The sequence below is a fragment of the Pan troglodytes genome, chromosome 1 (assembly GCF_028858775.2).
Source record: "Pan troglodytes isolate AG18354 chromosome 1, NHGRI_mPanTro3-v2.0_pri, whole genome shotgun sequence".
Classification (NCBI taxonomy): Eukaryota; Metazoa; Chordata; class Mammalia; order Primates; family Hominidae; genus Pan; species Pan troglodytes.
Window position 1 is genome coordinate 95779526 of NC_072398.2, and position 16604 is coordinate 95796129.

Sequence of the window (16604 nt, forward strand, 5' to 3'; positions counted from 1 at the left end):
CCTTCTCCAGGCAGAGCCATCATCCCCATGTCCCTGCATGTCTCAGTGACAGCCCTGGCCACAAATATGCTATGTTTGCTGCCGCCCAGCCATGTCTTATATTGTGTCCCCAGCCTCCAGTGCAGAGAACTCCATAAACATTGGCCAAACTAGCAAGTGAGGCAGGTGTCTTCAGAAAGGTTCAGATAAAGTGTGTGGGAATTTGGAAGAGGAGAAATCACTTTTCAGGTGGGGGAACCAGGGGAAGCTTTGTAGGGGCGTCCTTTCAATAGGCCATAGAGCACTTCCAGGAGCCACGGCGAGAGGGACAGGGCAGAGGGAGCCACGGGAATGTTCCGAGACAGCCAGCTGTTCTGTTTGGGGTCCTTCTGGGTGGTGTTGGCCAGCTGCATCTCTGGACTCGTGCAGCAGTTGGGGGAGCGGGACAGAGAGACAGAGAGAGAGTTCCGCAGCATTCACAAGAGATTATTAGGACTCAGTTCTGCTGTGAGCCATCCACACTGGAGGATGAGAACACCCAGCTGCAGCCCAGAGCCTGTGGTCCCACTGTTAGGTTTTGAAGGGAAGGCAAGGGTTAAAAAAAGACACAGAGAGAGTCGGTGGCTCTATGGAAAGGCAGGTTTTATATCCAGCACAAGAACTGAGGAGGTGGGGGACAAGCTTAATGCCAGAGCCCCCTGCCGCTTACAGGCTGGGGTAATTTATAGGTCTAGGTGGGGGTCTGGGCAGTATGGCTAGCTCACCGTGAGGACATTGATAAGATGTTCCTGTGATCAGGTGATTTGGACCTTTTTCCGGCGGGATGTGATAGGCTGTTTCTTGGACCTTTGCCCCGCAGGATATGATGGGGATGTTCCTTCAGTTGTGCCTTTGCCCAGCAGGGTATGATAAGGATGCTCTTGTGCCTTGCGGTCAGGTGGTTAGGCAGGATGTTTCTCATGGCCTGAATCCACATGGAATGTTTCAGTCTGACCAGGGTCCGCAAAATGGCAGGGGGCTTACAAAATGGTGCAGTTTGGACTAACACCCACCATCCTGTCGAATGGGTTTGCTGGGAGGATTTACTGTCAATTCTGTTAGCCTGATAAGGGAGGTTGCTTTCTCGGAGGCCACATACACAGACAGTGCTGGGAAGTGACCCATGCGTACCCTGAGAAATTGATCTGTTCAACCAAATTTCAAGTTGATAATGATCATTCCTCATCTCGCCCAATTTCAAGAGGAGGCTGGGCCGTGTAGGTAAAACTGGCAAGCTGGAGAAAGCAGTGCGGGGTGGGGGGGACTCCAGGAAGGCTCCCTGGCCAAAGAGGACTGTAGGATTCTGACTTACAGTCAGGGCTGTTCCTGTTACAGTTGGCCCCAGTCAGAGGCCCAGGACGAAACTCTGGCCCTGAGCGCGGAGAATTGGTTTTCTGTTTCCCAAGCTTCCACACGGTGGCGCCACCGAGCACCCACCTCGCCCTGGTTGTCGCCGGAGGCAGTACCACGTGGCTGGGTCCTTCGTGGTTCCCGCCCTTCTTCAGGTTGTGAGTCCCACGTCGGGCACCAATCTTGCCCCTGTTAAAAAAAGAGATCTTCACCAAAAGCTTCTGAAAGGCAGAGGGCTTTTCTTACTTAATTTGTATTCTTTTCTCTCTCCAATGCTTACCAGAGGACACTGCATAAAATAGTATATTGGGGATACAATTGTTAATCAAGTTGGTAGAAACAGGAAGAGATAAAAATAATTAAATTTTTAGTAATGGTGGGTTAAGTAAATCTTGATGCCTATACACATGGAATCCCTGTGATGATACGAAATGGACATTTGGTCTTTGTCCCTGTTCCGAGCGTCTGAAATCCTTGGAATCTCCTGAATGACAGGGGAGAGGGAGCATCTTTTGTTATTCATAACAATCCCCTTCCAGCCATACTGAGTGTGTGCTAATGAGGTGACTCTTGGTGGACCCCTAGATAGCTTCAGGATGGGGCTGGTTGCCAGAGGAAGCAACCATGTGATTAGAGGGCTGGAGTTTTCAGCCCCACACTGGGCCTCCAGAGAGCGGCTGGGGAAGGACTTCAATCACCAGTGGCCAATTATTTAATCAACCATGCCTAAATGAAGTGACTGCCATAGAAACCCCAAACGATGGGGTTCAGAGAACTGTCGGGCTGCTGAGCAGGTGGGGTGCCGGAAGGGTGGGCTCCTGTAGTGGGCCTGGGAGCTCCGTGCTGCCCCTCATACATGGCCCTGCGTGTCTCTTCCAAGTGGCTTTTCCTGAGTTGTACTCTTTGTAATAAACCAGTAATCATGAGTAAAGTGCCTCCCTGAGTCCTGTGAACTCTTGTAGCAGATTATCTAACCTGAGGAGGGGGTTCGTAGGAACCTCCCATTTTAGCCAGTCAGTCAGAAGTATGGGCGGTCAGGTGCTGCGATTGGCATCTGAAGTGGGAGCAGTGTTGTGGGGCTGAACCTTCACCTTGTGGGGTCTGTGCTAACTCTGAGTAGTTAGGATCAGAACGGAATTGCACGATACCCCGATGGTGTTCAGAGTATTGGAGAATTGGTTGGTGTGGGGATTTTAAAAAAAGGAAATATAACCCCCACACATTTGGCGTCAAAAGTGTTGTTAGTCAGAATGGTTCAGGAATTCCATATAATGTAGCTATTTGGAATCAATCGCTCAAAAATATTTAAGAACTGGGGAAGTGTTTTAAACATAGTCCTAATTGAAAAAGCAGATCATGAAACAGCTGGGAAAGGGCAGGGCCGTGGCCCACAGGGTGGACGTGGAGTGGGGGTGGGGAGGGGGTTAATGTGACATGATTGCTCCACATGAGACAAGGCCACGGAACTCAGGAAACAAAGCTTGTTTTGAGCAAGAGTCGTGTCAGATTTCGACAGAAGATATCTTTACATAGGTGAAGCTAACAGTTCATGATAAAGTGTTCTCAGCCTTCACATTCACAGTCAATTGATTTACAACAAGCCCGCCAAGCCAATTCAATGGAGAAAGAGTAGTCTTTCCAACACATGATGCTGGGACAAGTGGACAGCCACATGCAAAATAATGAAGCTGGACCCCTTCCTTCCTTCATAGGCACAAATCAACTCAGAATAGGTCACAGCCCTACACATAAGAGCTAAAACTAAAACTCTTAGAAGAAAATATAGAAGTAAATCTTCAAGACTGAGGTCTTGAATATCTTTGCATATGTTATTGAGGCTTTATGACTTTACTTTCCACAGTTAGACCTACCATCCACTTGGAATTGTCATTTTGTCTGCTTGTGTGGTCTAGTTTCATGAGCATGAGCATCCAGTTGATCCAGTAAAATGTATTGAAAGGCTTGTGCTCAGCAGTGCCACTTTTGTCACAGAATAAATATACCATACGTGTGTGTCTTTTTCTCAGACCTCTATTTAGTTCTGTTGATCTATGTGACTGTCCTTGAACCAGCCAGGCAGTATCTTAGTTACCGGAGCTGTTATGATAAATCTTAACATCTAGTACTGTAGATCCTCCCATGTCTTTTCTTTTTCATGATTCCCTTGGCTATTCTTGGCCTGTCTATATACTTTTTACAGTTAACTTGTCAATTTCTACAAAAATTCCAGCAAGGACTTTGGGACTGGGATTGCACTGAATCTATAGGTCACGTTTGGGAGAACTGTCAGCTTTACAATAGCATGTAAAGCTGCTATGAACATGGCATATCCCTTACTAAAAACTTTTAGTAGCTTCCCATCCTGCTTAAAGTCCAAATTTTGCAAAGTCCTCGTTGGCTTGTCCTCTGCCTGCCCCTCAGACCTCATCTCCTGTCTTTCTGGGCTCCATTTACACCACTCCAGCCCTTCTTTCTGCCCCTCTGTCAGCCCTAGCTGGCTCCCACCTGAGCACCTCTGTTCCAGCTCTTTCCTCTAACCATGGGGCCCTTCTCCTGCTCTCCCCAAGGTTGGATTTCCTGTTATTCGGGGACAGGGTAATGTAGCGGTTGAGAACAGGTATGTGGGGCCCATGGGCCTGGGTTAGAAATGTGCCTCTGCATTACTAGCTGTGTCCCCAGCATGCTCCTGTAATTGTCATTCCTTGGGCTTTTTCAGCAATTGTTAAGAAGATGAGATGAATGGGTGGATGTAAAGCCCATGGAGCAGTGCTCAGCAAAGAGGAAGAACTTAATACTGTTAATCATCTTCTCACTCTCCAGCAGCCTCCTGGTCCTACAGAAGCAGCCTAGGGACTCCCTATGCTCAAATCCTATTCTTTTTCTCTACACGGCAATAATGCGCCCTTTCTTTCCTTTATCACATTTTCTGTGAGGATTCTAATGCATCTAGCAGCTCCCCTTCAAGCACAGCCCATCTAACACACATTTCAGATACTCTTGAGGCTGTTGACTGGGATATCAGGTTGCTCTAATCCTAAAGATAAAAAAGGTTTGGAAAAAAGAAAATAGATATACGCTGGTAAGAACTGGCAAAAATCCCTCAATATTCCATCAGTATAACCCGATTCATCGTCTCAAGTACCATACGAGATTTCTTTAATTTTTAAGGTAATTACTTGATCCTCTTCACCACCACCTCACTGCCCTCTTAGTCAGAAATTGAATATTATCCTGCTTGAAGTATTTCCAATTCTTGAGGTGTCTAAAACCCTGGGTGCGGCCGAAGCAGGGATGGGGGTGCTTCAGGGCCAGTTTTGGGTAACCTCCTTTCTCAATTTCACCAGAAAGCGCTACTCCTTTGCTGTACTGGCTTCTGGATGTCACGGGACATTGTTTTCAGTGTCTGGTCTGCACACTGGAAAGACATGAAGACTGTGTTTGTCAAGATCACAATCTTAGTCCTGGCCATGGGTGGTTGGGTTGTGACATGGGAGATGCATGCTTGGCACCATGTTTATGGTTCTTTTCTAAGTACAGTAACCTGAAGTTTTGGCCAAATGTCTGTCTCCACCTACAGACTATGAGTTTCTGGAAGGCAGAATGTTATTCAATTCATTTCCGCCCCCTTTCTCCACAGCACCTAGCACAGGTGCACCTAGCACCTAACACGTGGCAAAATTCTGATAAACATTAAGGAAGAGTTGACATTAAAATGTATAAATAAAAGTAATTTAATGTCTAACAATAATGGATTCATAAGACAAATTTTGATAAATGCAAACAGATGATCGCTATGTACTCGCCAAAAATCAGGCTAGCATTGATTAAGCATGTGAGATGTCCACAGCATAACATTAAGCAAAAAGTGCAGTTACAGCGCAGCTGTGCAAGGGATCATCACTGGGTGTTGGCATGGCGTAGGGGGCTGTTTTGTCCCAGAGTGAACAAAAGGTAGGGTGAAAAGGAGTGCAGTCTGCCCCCCATCCCCAGCCATAGGTCAGAAATGAAGTTTCTTCTAAACAACAAGCTGTTATCCAGCAATTGTCCAACAGTAAGCCATATGGGTATACCAAATTTGTTAATTAGATAGTTTTAAGGTTTTGCTTTTATTTTTGTTTCTTGGTTATGGATATTGCAATGGTGGACATTTTCCTGATAATTTTAAAAATATCTGTTTAATTAATTGTTTTGGGAGAAATTGCCAGGGTAATGATGGCTGAACCAAAGAATTCGATACAATTTTTTGCAGCTCTAGCTTGGCAATGCTAAGAAATTCAAGCCATGTTTTTAGTTTAGAAACAGGAAAGTGTATTGATGAACCACTTGTTTGCTAGGGAAATCTTTATGTTGAGTAGATGAAGGCTCACCCAGCAAACTGGAAAAGCTGTTGGCTTCGGTATCTACCTATGATTTTCTCTCCAGCCTTCAGAGATGCATAGATGGAGTCTCTGGTTTGATGACCTGCCCTTTGGCGCCCCATTCTGGAAGATTCAGTCATCAGCCTGTGCGGGCCCTCCCAAGGGAGCTGTGTGGGGTGAAATGGGGCCAAGTAGAAGGGGCCGGCTGGGAGAAGTCTTGTGTTGGGGTGAGTTGGCAGAGGGGACCCCACCTGTCACTCACTCAAGGGCCCAGGTAGCATCTGTAGGGATGTCGAGCCTGAAGGTCTGGCCCCCCTCAGAGTAGGGTGACTTCCACATTGCAGTCGGTGATTTACTAGTAAACAAATCTGGTTCTACCACTTCTCTTTCACCTCCCATCCATCACCCAACTGATTTAAAAAATCCTCTATTAGCTTCCTCTCTTGTTTGTGTATCACAGTCTTGCCCTGGCCATGGGTAGTGGGGGTTGTGAGGTGGGAGATGCGTGTTTGGCACCAAGTCTGTGGTGCTTTTCTAAGTACAGTACCTTGGAGTTTTGGCTAGATGTCTGCCTCCACTGACAGACTATGAGCTGGATAGGATAAAGTCACAGTTGTAGCTTGGCACAGGGTCTTCCGGTCTTGTCTCCCTCCTGCCTCTCCAGCCTTGTTTCTTCTAACTTCTCATTGTGCACCCTGTGGACTCCATCCCCTGAGGAGGCCGCGCTCTTTTACAGCCCCAGGCCTTTGCCTGTGCCATGTCCTCTGTCTAGAGTGCCTGGTTCTCCTTTCCTCCTTGCAACTCAAAATGTCTCTTCAAGTCGCAGCTGAAATATCGCCTCCCTAAGGAAGTCCCCCCCAACTCCCCAGGTGGAAGGTATCCCTTTCTGGGTGCCTGGAGCACCTGTCTGTGTCACTCAGTTGGCTTCCATGTGCCTAGTGACAGTGTGTGACTGTCCCCTCACATGTCCCTACCCTGTGAGCTGGCCCTGTATCTGATGCATATTGCCTAGCAGAAGGCCTGGCACACTGTAGGTACTCAAGAATATTCGTTGAATGAATGAAGGAATGAATGTGCTTCATGACAGTGGAGTTTGGGGGTTCGCTAATGGAGGGAGGACACCCCAGGGAGATGTAGTTAAGTGTGTGTCTGACCCCACCCAAGCCCTGGAGCTGAGAGGACAAGCTCTGAGGCAGGGAGACAGATAATGGGACCTTTTGTGATTCTTAGATGCTTCAGATCCTGCTCCAAGGGATATGGGCCCCTGAAACTGGTTGAGTTAATCTTAGCAAGTTAAGTGTTGTGATGTCACCTCAGGAATGCAATTAAGGCTCAGTCCTGCTCCTGAAGGACCTGTGAAGCATCACAACACTGGCTGCCATAATTGGAGGCACTGAGGATGGGTGGGATGTGGGGCTTGGTGGTGGGTTCGCGGCTCACACAGGTGCCTCCTGCCTGAGTGTTGGGGAATCTCTGGGATCAACTACAGGCTGGATCTGTGGATTTGGATACTCACCCCAACAGTGACAGGTCAGTGCCTCTTCCAAGAGAATTGTGGGGGTGAGGGTCTGTGTTGGGTCTGTGCAGGTTCTAAAAAGCAGAGGTGGGGACAGCTTACCTGTTTTGGAGAACACTTACAGTGTGGATGGACATCCCAACAGCACAATTGTGGCCCAAGGCGGGTGTAGGACCGGAACTGAAAGCATGCCTTTGGGCTTGTTCCCAAAGACATGGGTTTGAACGAAGCTCCAAGTGGATCAGTTGTGTGATCTTGGGGAAATTACTTATCCTCTCTGGGTTTCATTTCTCCCTTAGGAAACTGGGGGTAAATATGCCTGCTTTCTATGGCCCACGTGAGGGTTACGTGGGATACAGGATAATTTGTGTAAAGTGCTTACCTGGTGCCTGGCTGGCTCCATGAGCGGTGGAAGCAGCAGTTGTCCTGATTCCTATCTGTAGAGTCCAGGGAGCACTGCTGACCTGACAGGGTGATCTTGTCTCATCTCCAGAGGAAGTGGGGAATGGGAGGTCACAGGCATCAGAGCACCAGAGAGGAGCTGCACAGAGGCTCTGGGAGGGCCATGGGATGTGAGGGCCGAAGGGATGGTGCTGATGGCATGGGGACTCCCTCTGGAGAGGGTGGCACAGTGTGGTGGCAGCAGGAAGAGAGGTGGGATACATGTGCTGCCTGTGCATTCAACTGGGAAAGAAAACAACGACTCAAGAGCAGGGCCCAGTTTTCTGCGTAGTGTGGTTATTCTAATATTCCATTTGTCGCACAAGACAGTTTATGGTAGTGCGGATTCTGCCTTTTCAAGTGTTTAAAAATATTTCTATTGGAAAGCAACACAAACACTGGCTTGCTTCAGAGTCTTTAGTTTCTCCTTATTCTTGACTTGAGGCATCTGCTAAACTGGGGTAGGTTGGAGGGAGGAGGATGCAGCTCCTGTGCCCAGGAAGCCCTCAGTCCCAGCGAACGGACAGAGTCCTGTCTTGAGAAATTTCAGGAAAGCTTCTTGCAGGGCAGCGACTTTGAGTCACGTTTGCAAGGGGTCAGATGAGTGCAGGGACCCTGGGGGCCTGAGACAGGGTGCGGGAATGTGGGCAGGTACAAGAGGGTGGAAGGTTCTTGGAGGAAGCACCATCTGTGGACTGGCTGGGACAAGGTGCTGTTCTCTTCTCCCAGATTCTCCATCCACTGCCCCCGGCTGCTGCACCCCTGCACCTCCAGGTCTGTCTGCCCCCTGCCTGGGGCCAGGGCCCAGCAGTCATGACAGACACCCCAGTGGAGGAATCCCTCTTCCAAATCATCCACTGCTTCCACCAGTATGCAGCCCGGCAAGGTGATATGGAGACCCTGTCCCTGCAGGAGTTGCAGGCCCTGCTCATGGACAACGTGCCCCGCTTCATGGACAGCTTGGTGCGCAGGGTCTGGGATCAGGGTGGGGGTTGAAGTGGGGCCAGGGCACCGGTACAGGGTGGATTCTGGGGTGGCAAGTGAGTGTTGAAAGCAAATGCTGAGGTTATTACAGAGGGCGCTGTCTCCCATGAGAATCTTTTTTTTTTTTTTGGAGATGGAGCCTGACTCTGTCACCCAGGCTGGAGTGCAATGGCACAGTCTCTGCTCACTGCAACCTCCGCTTCCCAGGTTCAAGTGATTCTCGTGCCTCAGCCTCCTGAGTAGCTGGGATTATAGGTGGACACCATCACGTCTGGCTAATTTTTGTGGTTTTAGTAGAGATGGGGTTTCACCATGTTGGCAAGGCTGGTCTCGAACTCCTGGCCTCAAGCAATCCACTCGTCTCAGCCTCCCAAAGTGCCAGGATTACAGGTGTGAGCAACCGTGCCCGGCCCTGAGAATCTTTAATTCATGGGACGGCAGGATCTGTGGCCACAGTGTGGTGGCCCCAGCACAGCTGTGTTTCTTGTCCTTCCCTCTCCCAGAATTCCCTGCCTGGCCTCACTCCAGCCCAAACTTAGCTGATTTCCTGGGACTCAGTCCTAACCCCAAATCTGTTTATGCCTCGGCCCATCCTGCTTCCTGAGTACAGGCCTTCCACCTCCCCTCTGCCCACAGGCCCATCCAGGCAGCGCCTCTGCCCCTCACCCCATGCCACCTTCCAAGCCCTTTGAGCTCAGCCCCTTCTCCTGGGCTGTACAAACCTGGCCCTCCTGCCCCCATGCCCGGGGGAAGGATAGCAGGGGCTGCGGTGGTCCCCCTAACCAGGGTGGGAGTAGGGTGGGGTGGGGTTAGGAAACATTACTTCCCCTTCCACCTCTTATCCCCAGAGTCTCTCAGACCTGGACAGGCCCAGCTACCAAATCCGGGCTTAGACAGCCCTCAGGCCCTGCCCATCTTCTTTGTCATCAGACCTAGACCCATGATTACTGGGCTCCTTGGGGCCTGCAAGGGTGTCTGTGGGGTGCTGCTCTCTATCCATGCCCCGGGGTGTCTGGACTGTCATCTCCAGAGGACTTCTGGTCCATCCTGACTCAAGGCCACTCCATCCAGGAAAAGGCTCTTCTTCAGTCACTTCCCATCTCCCCTGCCTTGCCTCTGCTTACTGGAGTGTTACTCTGAGGGTTGTAGAGAGGGACGGAGTGAGGAGGAAGTGATTGTTGGTGGTCCTGTTTCCAGGAAACCTTGTCCTTTCCAGGGCAAACTGTACCAGGATGGCCCGGACCCTGCACTCATGGGGGTCACAGCCCCGCCCGGGTACGGGGCCCTTGCGGGGATAGAACCTGGACACAGAAGGCAGTCCTGGGGAAGGTGGGCCAAGGTGAGGGAAGCTGGGAGAGCCTGTCCCGGGCAGGGAGCCTCCAGCTCCTCTCTGGGTAACCAGCTTTGTGGAACAGTTAAGATCACAGGAACAGGTGGTGGGGGTGGGCCCTGAGGAGAGAGAGGTTGCAAACCTATCCACAGCTGCTTCCCCAGATGGTTTCTAGGGCTTCACACTGGTCCTCATGCCCACCAGCCAAATCTTGCTGAAAGCTGCCTCACCTGCCCTGCCCAGTGCTCCCGATGCCCACCTTGTCTCTTCCCGCTCTGTCCCCGTGCTGTGCTCTGGCCCCTGACTTTCTTCATGCTGTTTCTTCCACCTCAAATGCCTCTTTCCTCTCCTCTACCATCCCCATTTCTCAGCCCTCAGGGCCACATCTGGGCCGCCTGCCTCGGAACAACCTGGACAGCTCCAGGGCTCCTGGCTTTGTCCTTTCCTTTGTTCTGCGCTCTATGTGGGCCCAGCACCCAGGGGGTCAGAGGTTCGCATGCTGACCATCTGCCTGGGAATTGCTCCTGATGCAGGCAAATGCACAGACATGCAAACCTCTGACCCCCTGGGCACCAGCCTTGCAGCAGCGCTGGGGATGCAGACTCGAGGGCCAGGTCGACTCTGCTCTTGGGGAGCTCCCAGTGTGGAGGAGGAAGGCACTGCCCTGCCTTGAGGAAGCCCTGGCTGGGGTGTTTCTCCAGAGGAGCCTCCAGTTCAGCTGTGAAGAGAAGTATAAACAGCTGCTGCCAGTGGATGCGAAGTCGTCTGGGATGCCAGTGCTTCTTGGGCACTGCAGACAGTAAACCGTCAATGGTGCCCAGTTTACCTCCTTTGTCTGCACACATGCAGCTAGCTCCAGGCTCGGTTATGGGGGCACCAACTATGCCCCTGTCTCTTGAGCCTGACTTTGCAGCATTCAGAGTCCTAGTCACTGACTATTGGAGTGAGGAGTCATTTCCTTGCAGGCAAGGCCAGGCCACAGTTACCCCATCCCCTCCCAGTGGGCAGTGGGGAGCCTGGCAGGTGGGCTGTATGCCTGGGTGGGTTGTTGATGCTCTGCCCACTTCTCAGGGCCGGAAGGAGCCATACTATATCACAGAGTTGTTCCAGGCGGCAGACAAGAACAAGGACAACCAGATCTGCTTCGACGAGTTCCTCTACATCTTGGGCAAGCTGGTGAAGGACTACCACCTGCAGTACCACCGGCAGCTGTGTGCCCACTACTGTGCCCAACACAGCCTCTACTAGAGGGAGCTCAGGCAGCCTCCTGCCCACCGGAGCCAGACCCAGGAGGAGGTGTGACCTGGATATCAGGAACTGAATGGAGAACACAGCTGTGTGTGTCTGTGTGTGTCCCTGTGTGTGTGTGCACATGTGTGCACATGTCTGTGGAAAGGACATCAATGTGAGAGAGAATAAAGCAATTTCATACATATTTCCAAGGATTTGTCAGTATATGGTTCTGGGCTTCACCTACAATCCAGAAAAAGAAGTTTCGGTCCCAACCTGGGAAAGATCCATTTTAGATCAACAAAATAGCCCTTGCCTCCAGGGAGCCCCTGTCTGAGGGGAAGAAACAGCTTCTATCTCCAGGGAGCCCCTGTCTGAGGAGGAGACACAGCTTATTCCTCTAGGGAGTTTATATTGGATGGGAGAGACACCACCTCTGATTCCAGGGGGCCCTATCTGATAGGGAGACAGTCCCCACCCGCAGTGTTCAGCCTGAGAAGGAAGAGTCTCCTCTCTTGGGGAGATAGCGAAGCCTTGCTCGTGGTCACTCACTCACCCACCACACAGGTGGTAGCACAGGGGTGAGAGTAGGGGTGAACTAACATGCCGCTCCGACAGCATCCCTGCTCTGAAAGAGAGCCCCAAGAATCAGTGAGCAAGGGTGGGGCTGAGCCTGGGAAGAGACCAGGATCGGGAGGCAGGTGCATTTCTAGCAGAGGGAACAACAGTAGAAAATCATAAAGTATGTCTAGGAGCAACAGAAAGTTTGCTTGGAAATTAGTGCTCATGGAGAAAACAGTAGGAAGTCAGCTTGAATGGGTGGGTTAGGACCAGAGTCTGGAAGTCCCTGAAAACTGAGCATTGGAATTTGGACTTTATTCTTTTGGTAAGGGATCCTTAGTTGTTAAGTGTGGGGAAGGGGCGAGGGCTCTGGGACCAGCTCTGTGCTTTAGGAAACTAGTGGTAGGGGTTTGGGGTGGAGGAAGACAGATCAGACCTGCACAGCCTGGCTAGAGGCTGTGAAGAGGAGGTAAACAGCTTCATGGGGACGGAAGGGAGGGAGGCGGCATCAGAAAAGGCAGAACATCAAAGTCCAGACCTGGGCGCAGACTGAGGGAGAGGAGGATCCAGAATGAGGTGGAGGTTTCAGGTGCTGGCGATTGGCATGGGACCTCGGTGCCTGGGTGGGAGCCAGCCTGCAGGGAATATTGTGTGCTGGGTTTGCACATGCTGAGTCAGACACTGACAGGAGCTGAGCCAACAATCCAGCCTGGCAGAACCACAGACACCTGTTAAGGGAAGAGCAACGAGTAGAACCTGGGTGACAGGCAACCCAGGAAGGCTTCCTGAGGGAGAGAAGGGTTTGGTCTGTTTTTTTCTACAACTTGATGATGGATGTGAGGGTTACTCCTGACCCAGGGCTATTCATGAACCACTGATCTGAGTCCTCCGGTGTCCCTGACCCCACCCACCTGAGACCTGTCCCTGCCCTTGCTCTGTTTCTTTTTCCTCTTCCTCTCCCCTGGGACTCTAGGAATCTAATGCAGAATCCCTTAGGGAGGGTCTCCTCTGCCTTCAGGAAATGCCAGAGCCCACTTTAGAGGGTTGTCTTTTCTGAGGGTTGGTCTGGGAACCGGTGTCCTGAGCTTACTGAGATAGAAATAATGGATTTTGAAAGAGTGATGGCAGGTGATATACCACCTGCATACAGGACTGCAGGGTCACTTAAGAAACTTGGTCTGGTTCCCTCCCCACCTGGTCCTTTGCGCCATACATGGTGGATTGTCCCTGGAGCTGAGCTGGAGACCTTGTTTCTCATCAGTCAGGCTCTGGGGCAGAATTTGCCCCTGCTGCTCTGGGCCTGGCCTGCTGTCCCTCCCACACTTGCCATCAGCTTAGTTTGCCTTTCAGGACCTAGCTGGGCCCTCCACCCCTCGGGAGATGTCTGCACCCCATTCCCCTTTGCATTCTTTCCTGTGGAAGGGCATCTTCTGCCACACTGTGCTTGTTTCGTACTCTCCACCGAGACAGGACCTCAGCGTCCCCATAAATGCTCAGCAGGTGTTTGGGGAAGGAATGCAGAATTGGGGCCTGTGGGGCTGGAATTGATGACCTAGATCTGTGCTCCTTCCTGCAGGCCCCTGGCTGTGTCTAGAGGCATGAAGACCATCGCCTGAGTTACTTGGGCCGCTCTTCTTGCAGGCCCAGGGGAGAAATACCTGTCTCACCTGAGAAGTGCTGGGCTCCACAGGCATTGAGTACGAAGCAGGCGCACCCAGCCTGAGTCCTCCCTGCCCTCTCCTGCCCCCTTCTGGGGGTTTCTTCACCAGCTCTGCCTGCTCTGTCCTCATTTCCTTGGCCTCAGGGATGGGCCTGTCAGGTCTGTTGGGACACACCCAGGGACTAAGCCCTTTCCTGTAAACATGACCAGGTTCCGCTCCCTCTAGGTTGCCCCATGTCCGCCAGGCTGCTTACAGCCTCTGCCTTTCCCCAGATGTGCTTACCCAAGTCCTGATACCTTTTGCTGCAAGGTCAGCTCAGCCTGGCTCCTGCTGTCCCCAAAGCACCCAAGGCTGTCCAGGGGCGCAGTTTCTGGGGAGGGGGTGACATTTCACGATCTTGCTGGTCAGCCTGTACATGATGTGGGAAGGAGGTCACCACTTAGGACTCCCTCACTGGACCTGGGGAAGGACCTGAAGTAATGCCCTGTGCCTCAGTTTCCCCATCTGTCAAATAGGGATAATTATACTTGTAATGTCCACATCACTAGGTTGCTGGGAATATCAAATGAGTCAGTGGATGCAAAATACTTTGAAAATATGATATGGTGCTTTGAGGCAGGTGCTGTTATGCTGGTCACATAGGATAGTACGTGGTGAATAATAGGTATTAACCAAGGGTGGATCCTTGGTTGAAAACTTGTCATGTCAGAAATGGCGTTGTTTTCCTAGATGGAGCTTGATTCATCTTTTGTCAAGGAAGTCAGACTGCATTTGTTTGATGAATTTATACCCTGCCTTCTTCCAGAAATGATTTAAGATGGCTGATTGTGATAAAGAGAATTTCTGCCTTGGATAAGGGAAGGGCCAAACTTAATTTTGTATTCATTTATCCCTCAATAAGTATTAATTGAACATGTAGTAGGTGCCAGGCCCTAGGGTTGTGAAAAGAAATGTGATTTCTTTTCTAAATGGTCTCCTGGTCCCAAAGAAAAGACAGACAATAAACAAGTGAATCATAACATAGCAGGGCAAATGCTGTGATGGGTAAGGATTTGGGTAGCTTGGAGGAGAGAAGAATTAATTCTGCCTTGATGGGGTGAGGGCAGGTGGATCAGGGATGGACTTGGAGCAGATGATGCCTGAGCTGGATCAGGAATGGTGAGGAGGACATTACAGGGACAAAAGGCATTACAGGCAGGAATAGGAAGTGGATGCTGTCACATCACATCATGAGTCACTCAAACATTTGATACGCTGAATTATTATGTCTCTCTGTGGGGCTTAGTTTCCTCATCTGTACAATGGGCATTATAATAGTACATACGTCATTGGATTAGTGTGAGAATTAAATGATCAATGCAAATAAAGCACTTAGAATAGTTCCCGGACATGGGAAAAGCTGAGTGAGTGTGAACTAGTATTTTGCCATGATTTGCTCTGATCAGTGATTGTGGCTGCTGTTATTGTGTGTGCTGGGCACTGTGCTGGGTCCCCAATGGCTCACATCCAGAGAGAGCTGGATTTATTTTGGAGGGTGAAAGACTCCCTGCTATGTTTATGCAATGGCTCAGGCCCTTGTGCAATGCAGAGGGACCCCAAGCAGCCTCCATCTCCCAGGGCACGGTGGATCCCCAGCTTCACAGAACAGGAGAGCTGTGGAGGAGTGTGGGCAGCAGGGTAGGAATGGATTTAGCCCTTGGCAACAACACATGTCCCCACAAAACATTTTCTTCATCCATTCATGTGTTGAGGGACACTTGGGTTGCTTCCACCTTTTGGCTCTTGTAAATAATGCTGCTATGAACATGAATGTACAAACATCTGTTTGAATCCCTGCATTCAATTCTTTTGCATATATACCCAGGAGCAGAATGATGGATCATATGGTAATTCTGTGTTTATTTATTTGAGGAACAAACTTGCCGTTTTCCATAACAGTTGCACTATTTTACATTCCCACTAACAGTGCATTAGGCTTCCAATTCTCTATGCCCTCACCAACACTTGTTGTTTTCTGGGTTTTAAAAGAAGTAGTAGTCATCCTTGTGGGTGTCAGGTGGTATCTCATTGTCGTTTTGCTTCATGTTTTCCTAAAGATTAGTAATTTTCATATGCTTATTGACCATTTGTATATCTTCTTCGGAGAAGTGTCTATTTGAGTCTTTTCCCCATTTTTTGATTGGTTTGTTTGTTTTTTGTTGTTGAGTTGTAGGGATTCTTTTATATTCTGGATATTAATCCCTTATCAGATGTTTGTTTTACAAATATTTTCTTTGTAACAACAGAAACACACCACAGTCTTCAAGGTTGGAAGCCAGTTAATCTGAGTAGCATTTTGTTAGTGGTGGGGAGAGGATTTGTTCCTCCTGAAATCCTGGGGAATTGGCCACCTCCTCTTCTCCTCTTAGGCATGAAGCGCATCTGGCTTCTCCAAAGAACTCTTCCCCTCCACTACCTCAGAGTTAGCTTCCTCTCTTCAGCCAGTGATCCTGGGGTCCCAGACACAATAATTAACCAAGAGAGGGTGAAAGGCTCCCTGCTGTGTTTATGCAATGGCTCAAGCCCTTGTGCAGCCGAGGGACCCCAAGCAGCCTCCATCTCCCAGGGCATGGTCCATCCCCAGCTTCACAGAACAGGAAAGCTGTGGAGGAGTGTGGGCAGCAGGGTAGGAATGGATATAGCCCTTGGCGACAACACATTTCCCCACAAAGCACCTACCCAAAAGAACAACAACGATAGTTTTAGTTTTTAGTAATGAGAACAATAGTTCTCATTACTAAAAGCCATCAGCCAGGACAAGTGTTCTCAACCCTTTTGCGGTCTTTGGACCCTTTGAAACTCTGATAGAAGCCATGGAGGAATGTTCTCACTGAGTGCATGCACTCAAAATGATGCATTCAACTTCAATTCAATTTCAGGGATGTATGGCCTGACCACCAACGCAGGGGATTAGCAATCGCAATAGTGGAGAGGGCATGGGAGTGGGAATCTGGCTGGATCAAGCAAGTGGATGCCAGCAGCCCAGAAAAAGAGCCCCCCTATCTGCTTTTTCCTTCTGGGCACTATTGCCCAGCAAATGCCTTCCTCTTTCCGCTTCTCCTACCTCCCCACCCAAAATTTTCATTCTGCACAGTGATTGCCACATTCACCTGGTT

General features: G+C 50.1%; 1 protein-coding gene across 1 annotated transcript in view; it reads left to right on the plus strand.

Moving 5' to 3' along the window:
• The window catches only part of LOC101059219 (protein S100-A15A), a 27674-nt gene extending 16243 nt beyond the window's left edge, over window positions 1-11431 (plus strand). Inside the window, exons 2-3 of the mRNA XM_003949560.6 lie at window positions 8413-8646; window positions 11069-11431. Of these exons, the coding sequence (XP_003949609.4) occupies window positions 8497-8646; window positions 11069-11245 (327 nt within the window). The 5' untranslated portion in view covers window positions 8413-8496 and the 3' untranslated portion in view covers window positions 11246-11431. The remainder of the gene's footprint in view (window positions 1-8412; window positions 8647-11068) is intronic.
• Window positions 11432-16604: the final 5173 nt, after the last annotated feature.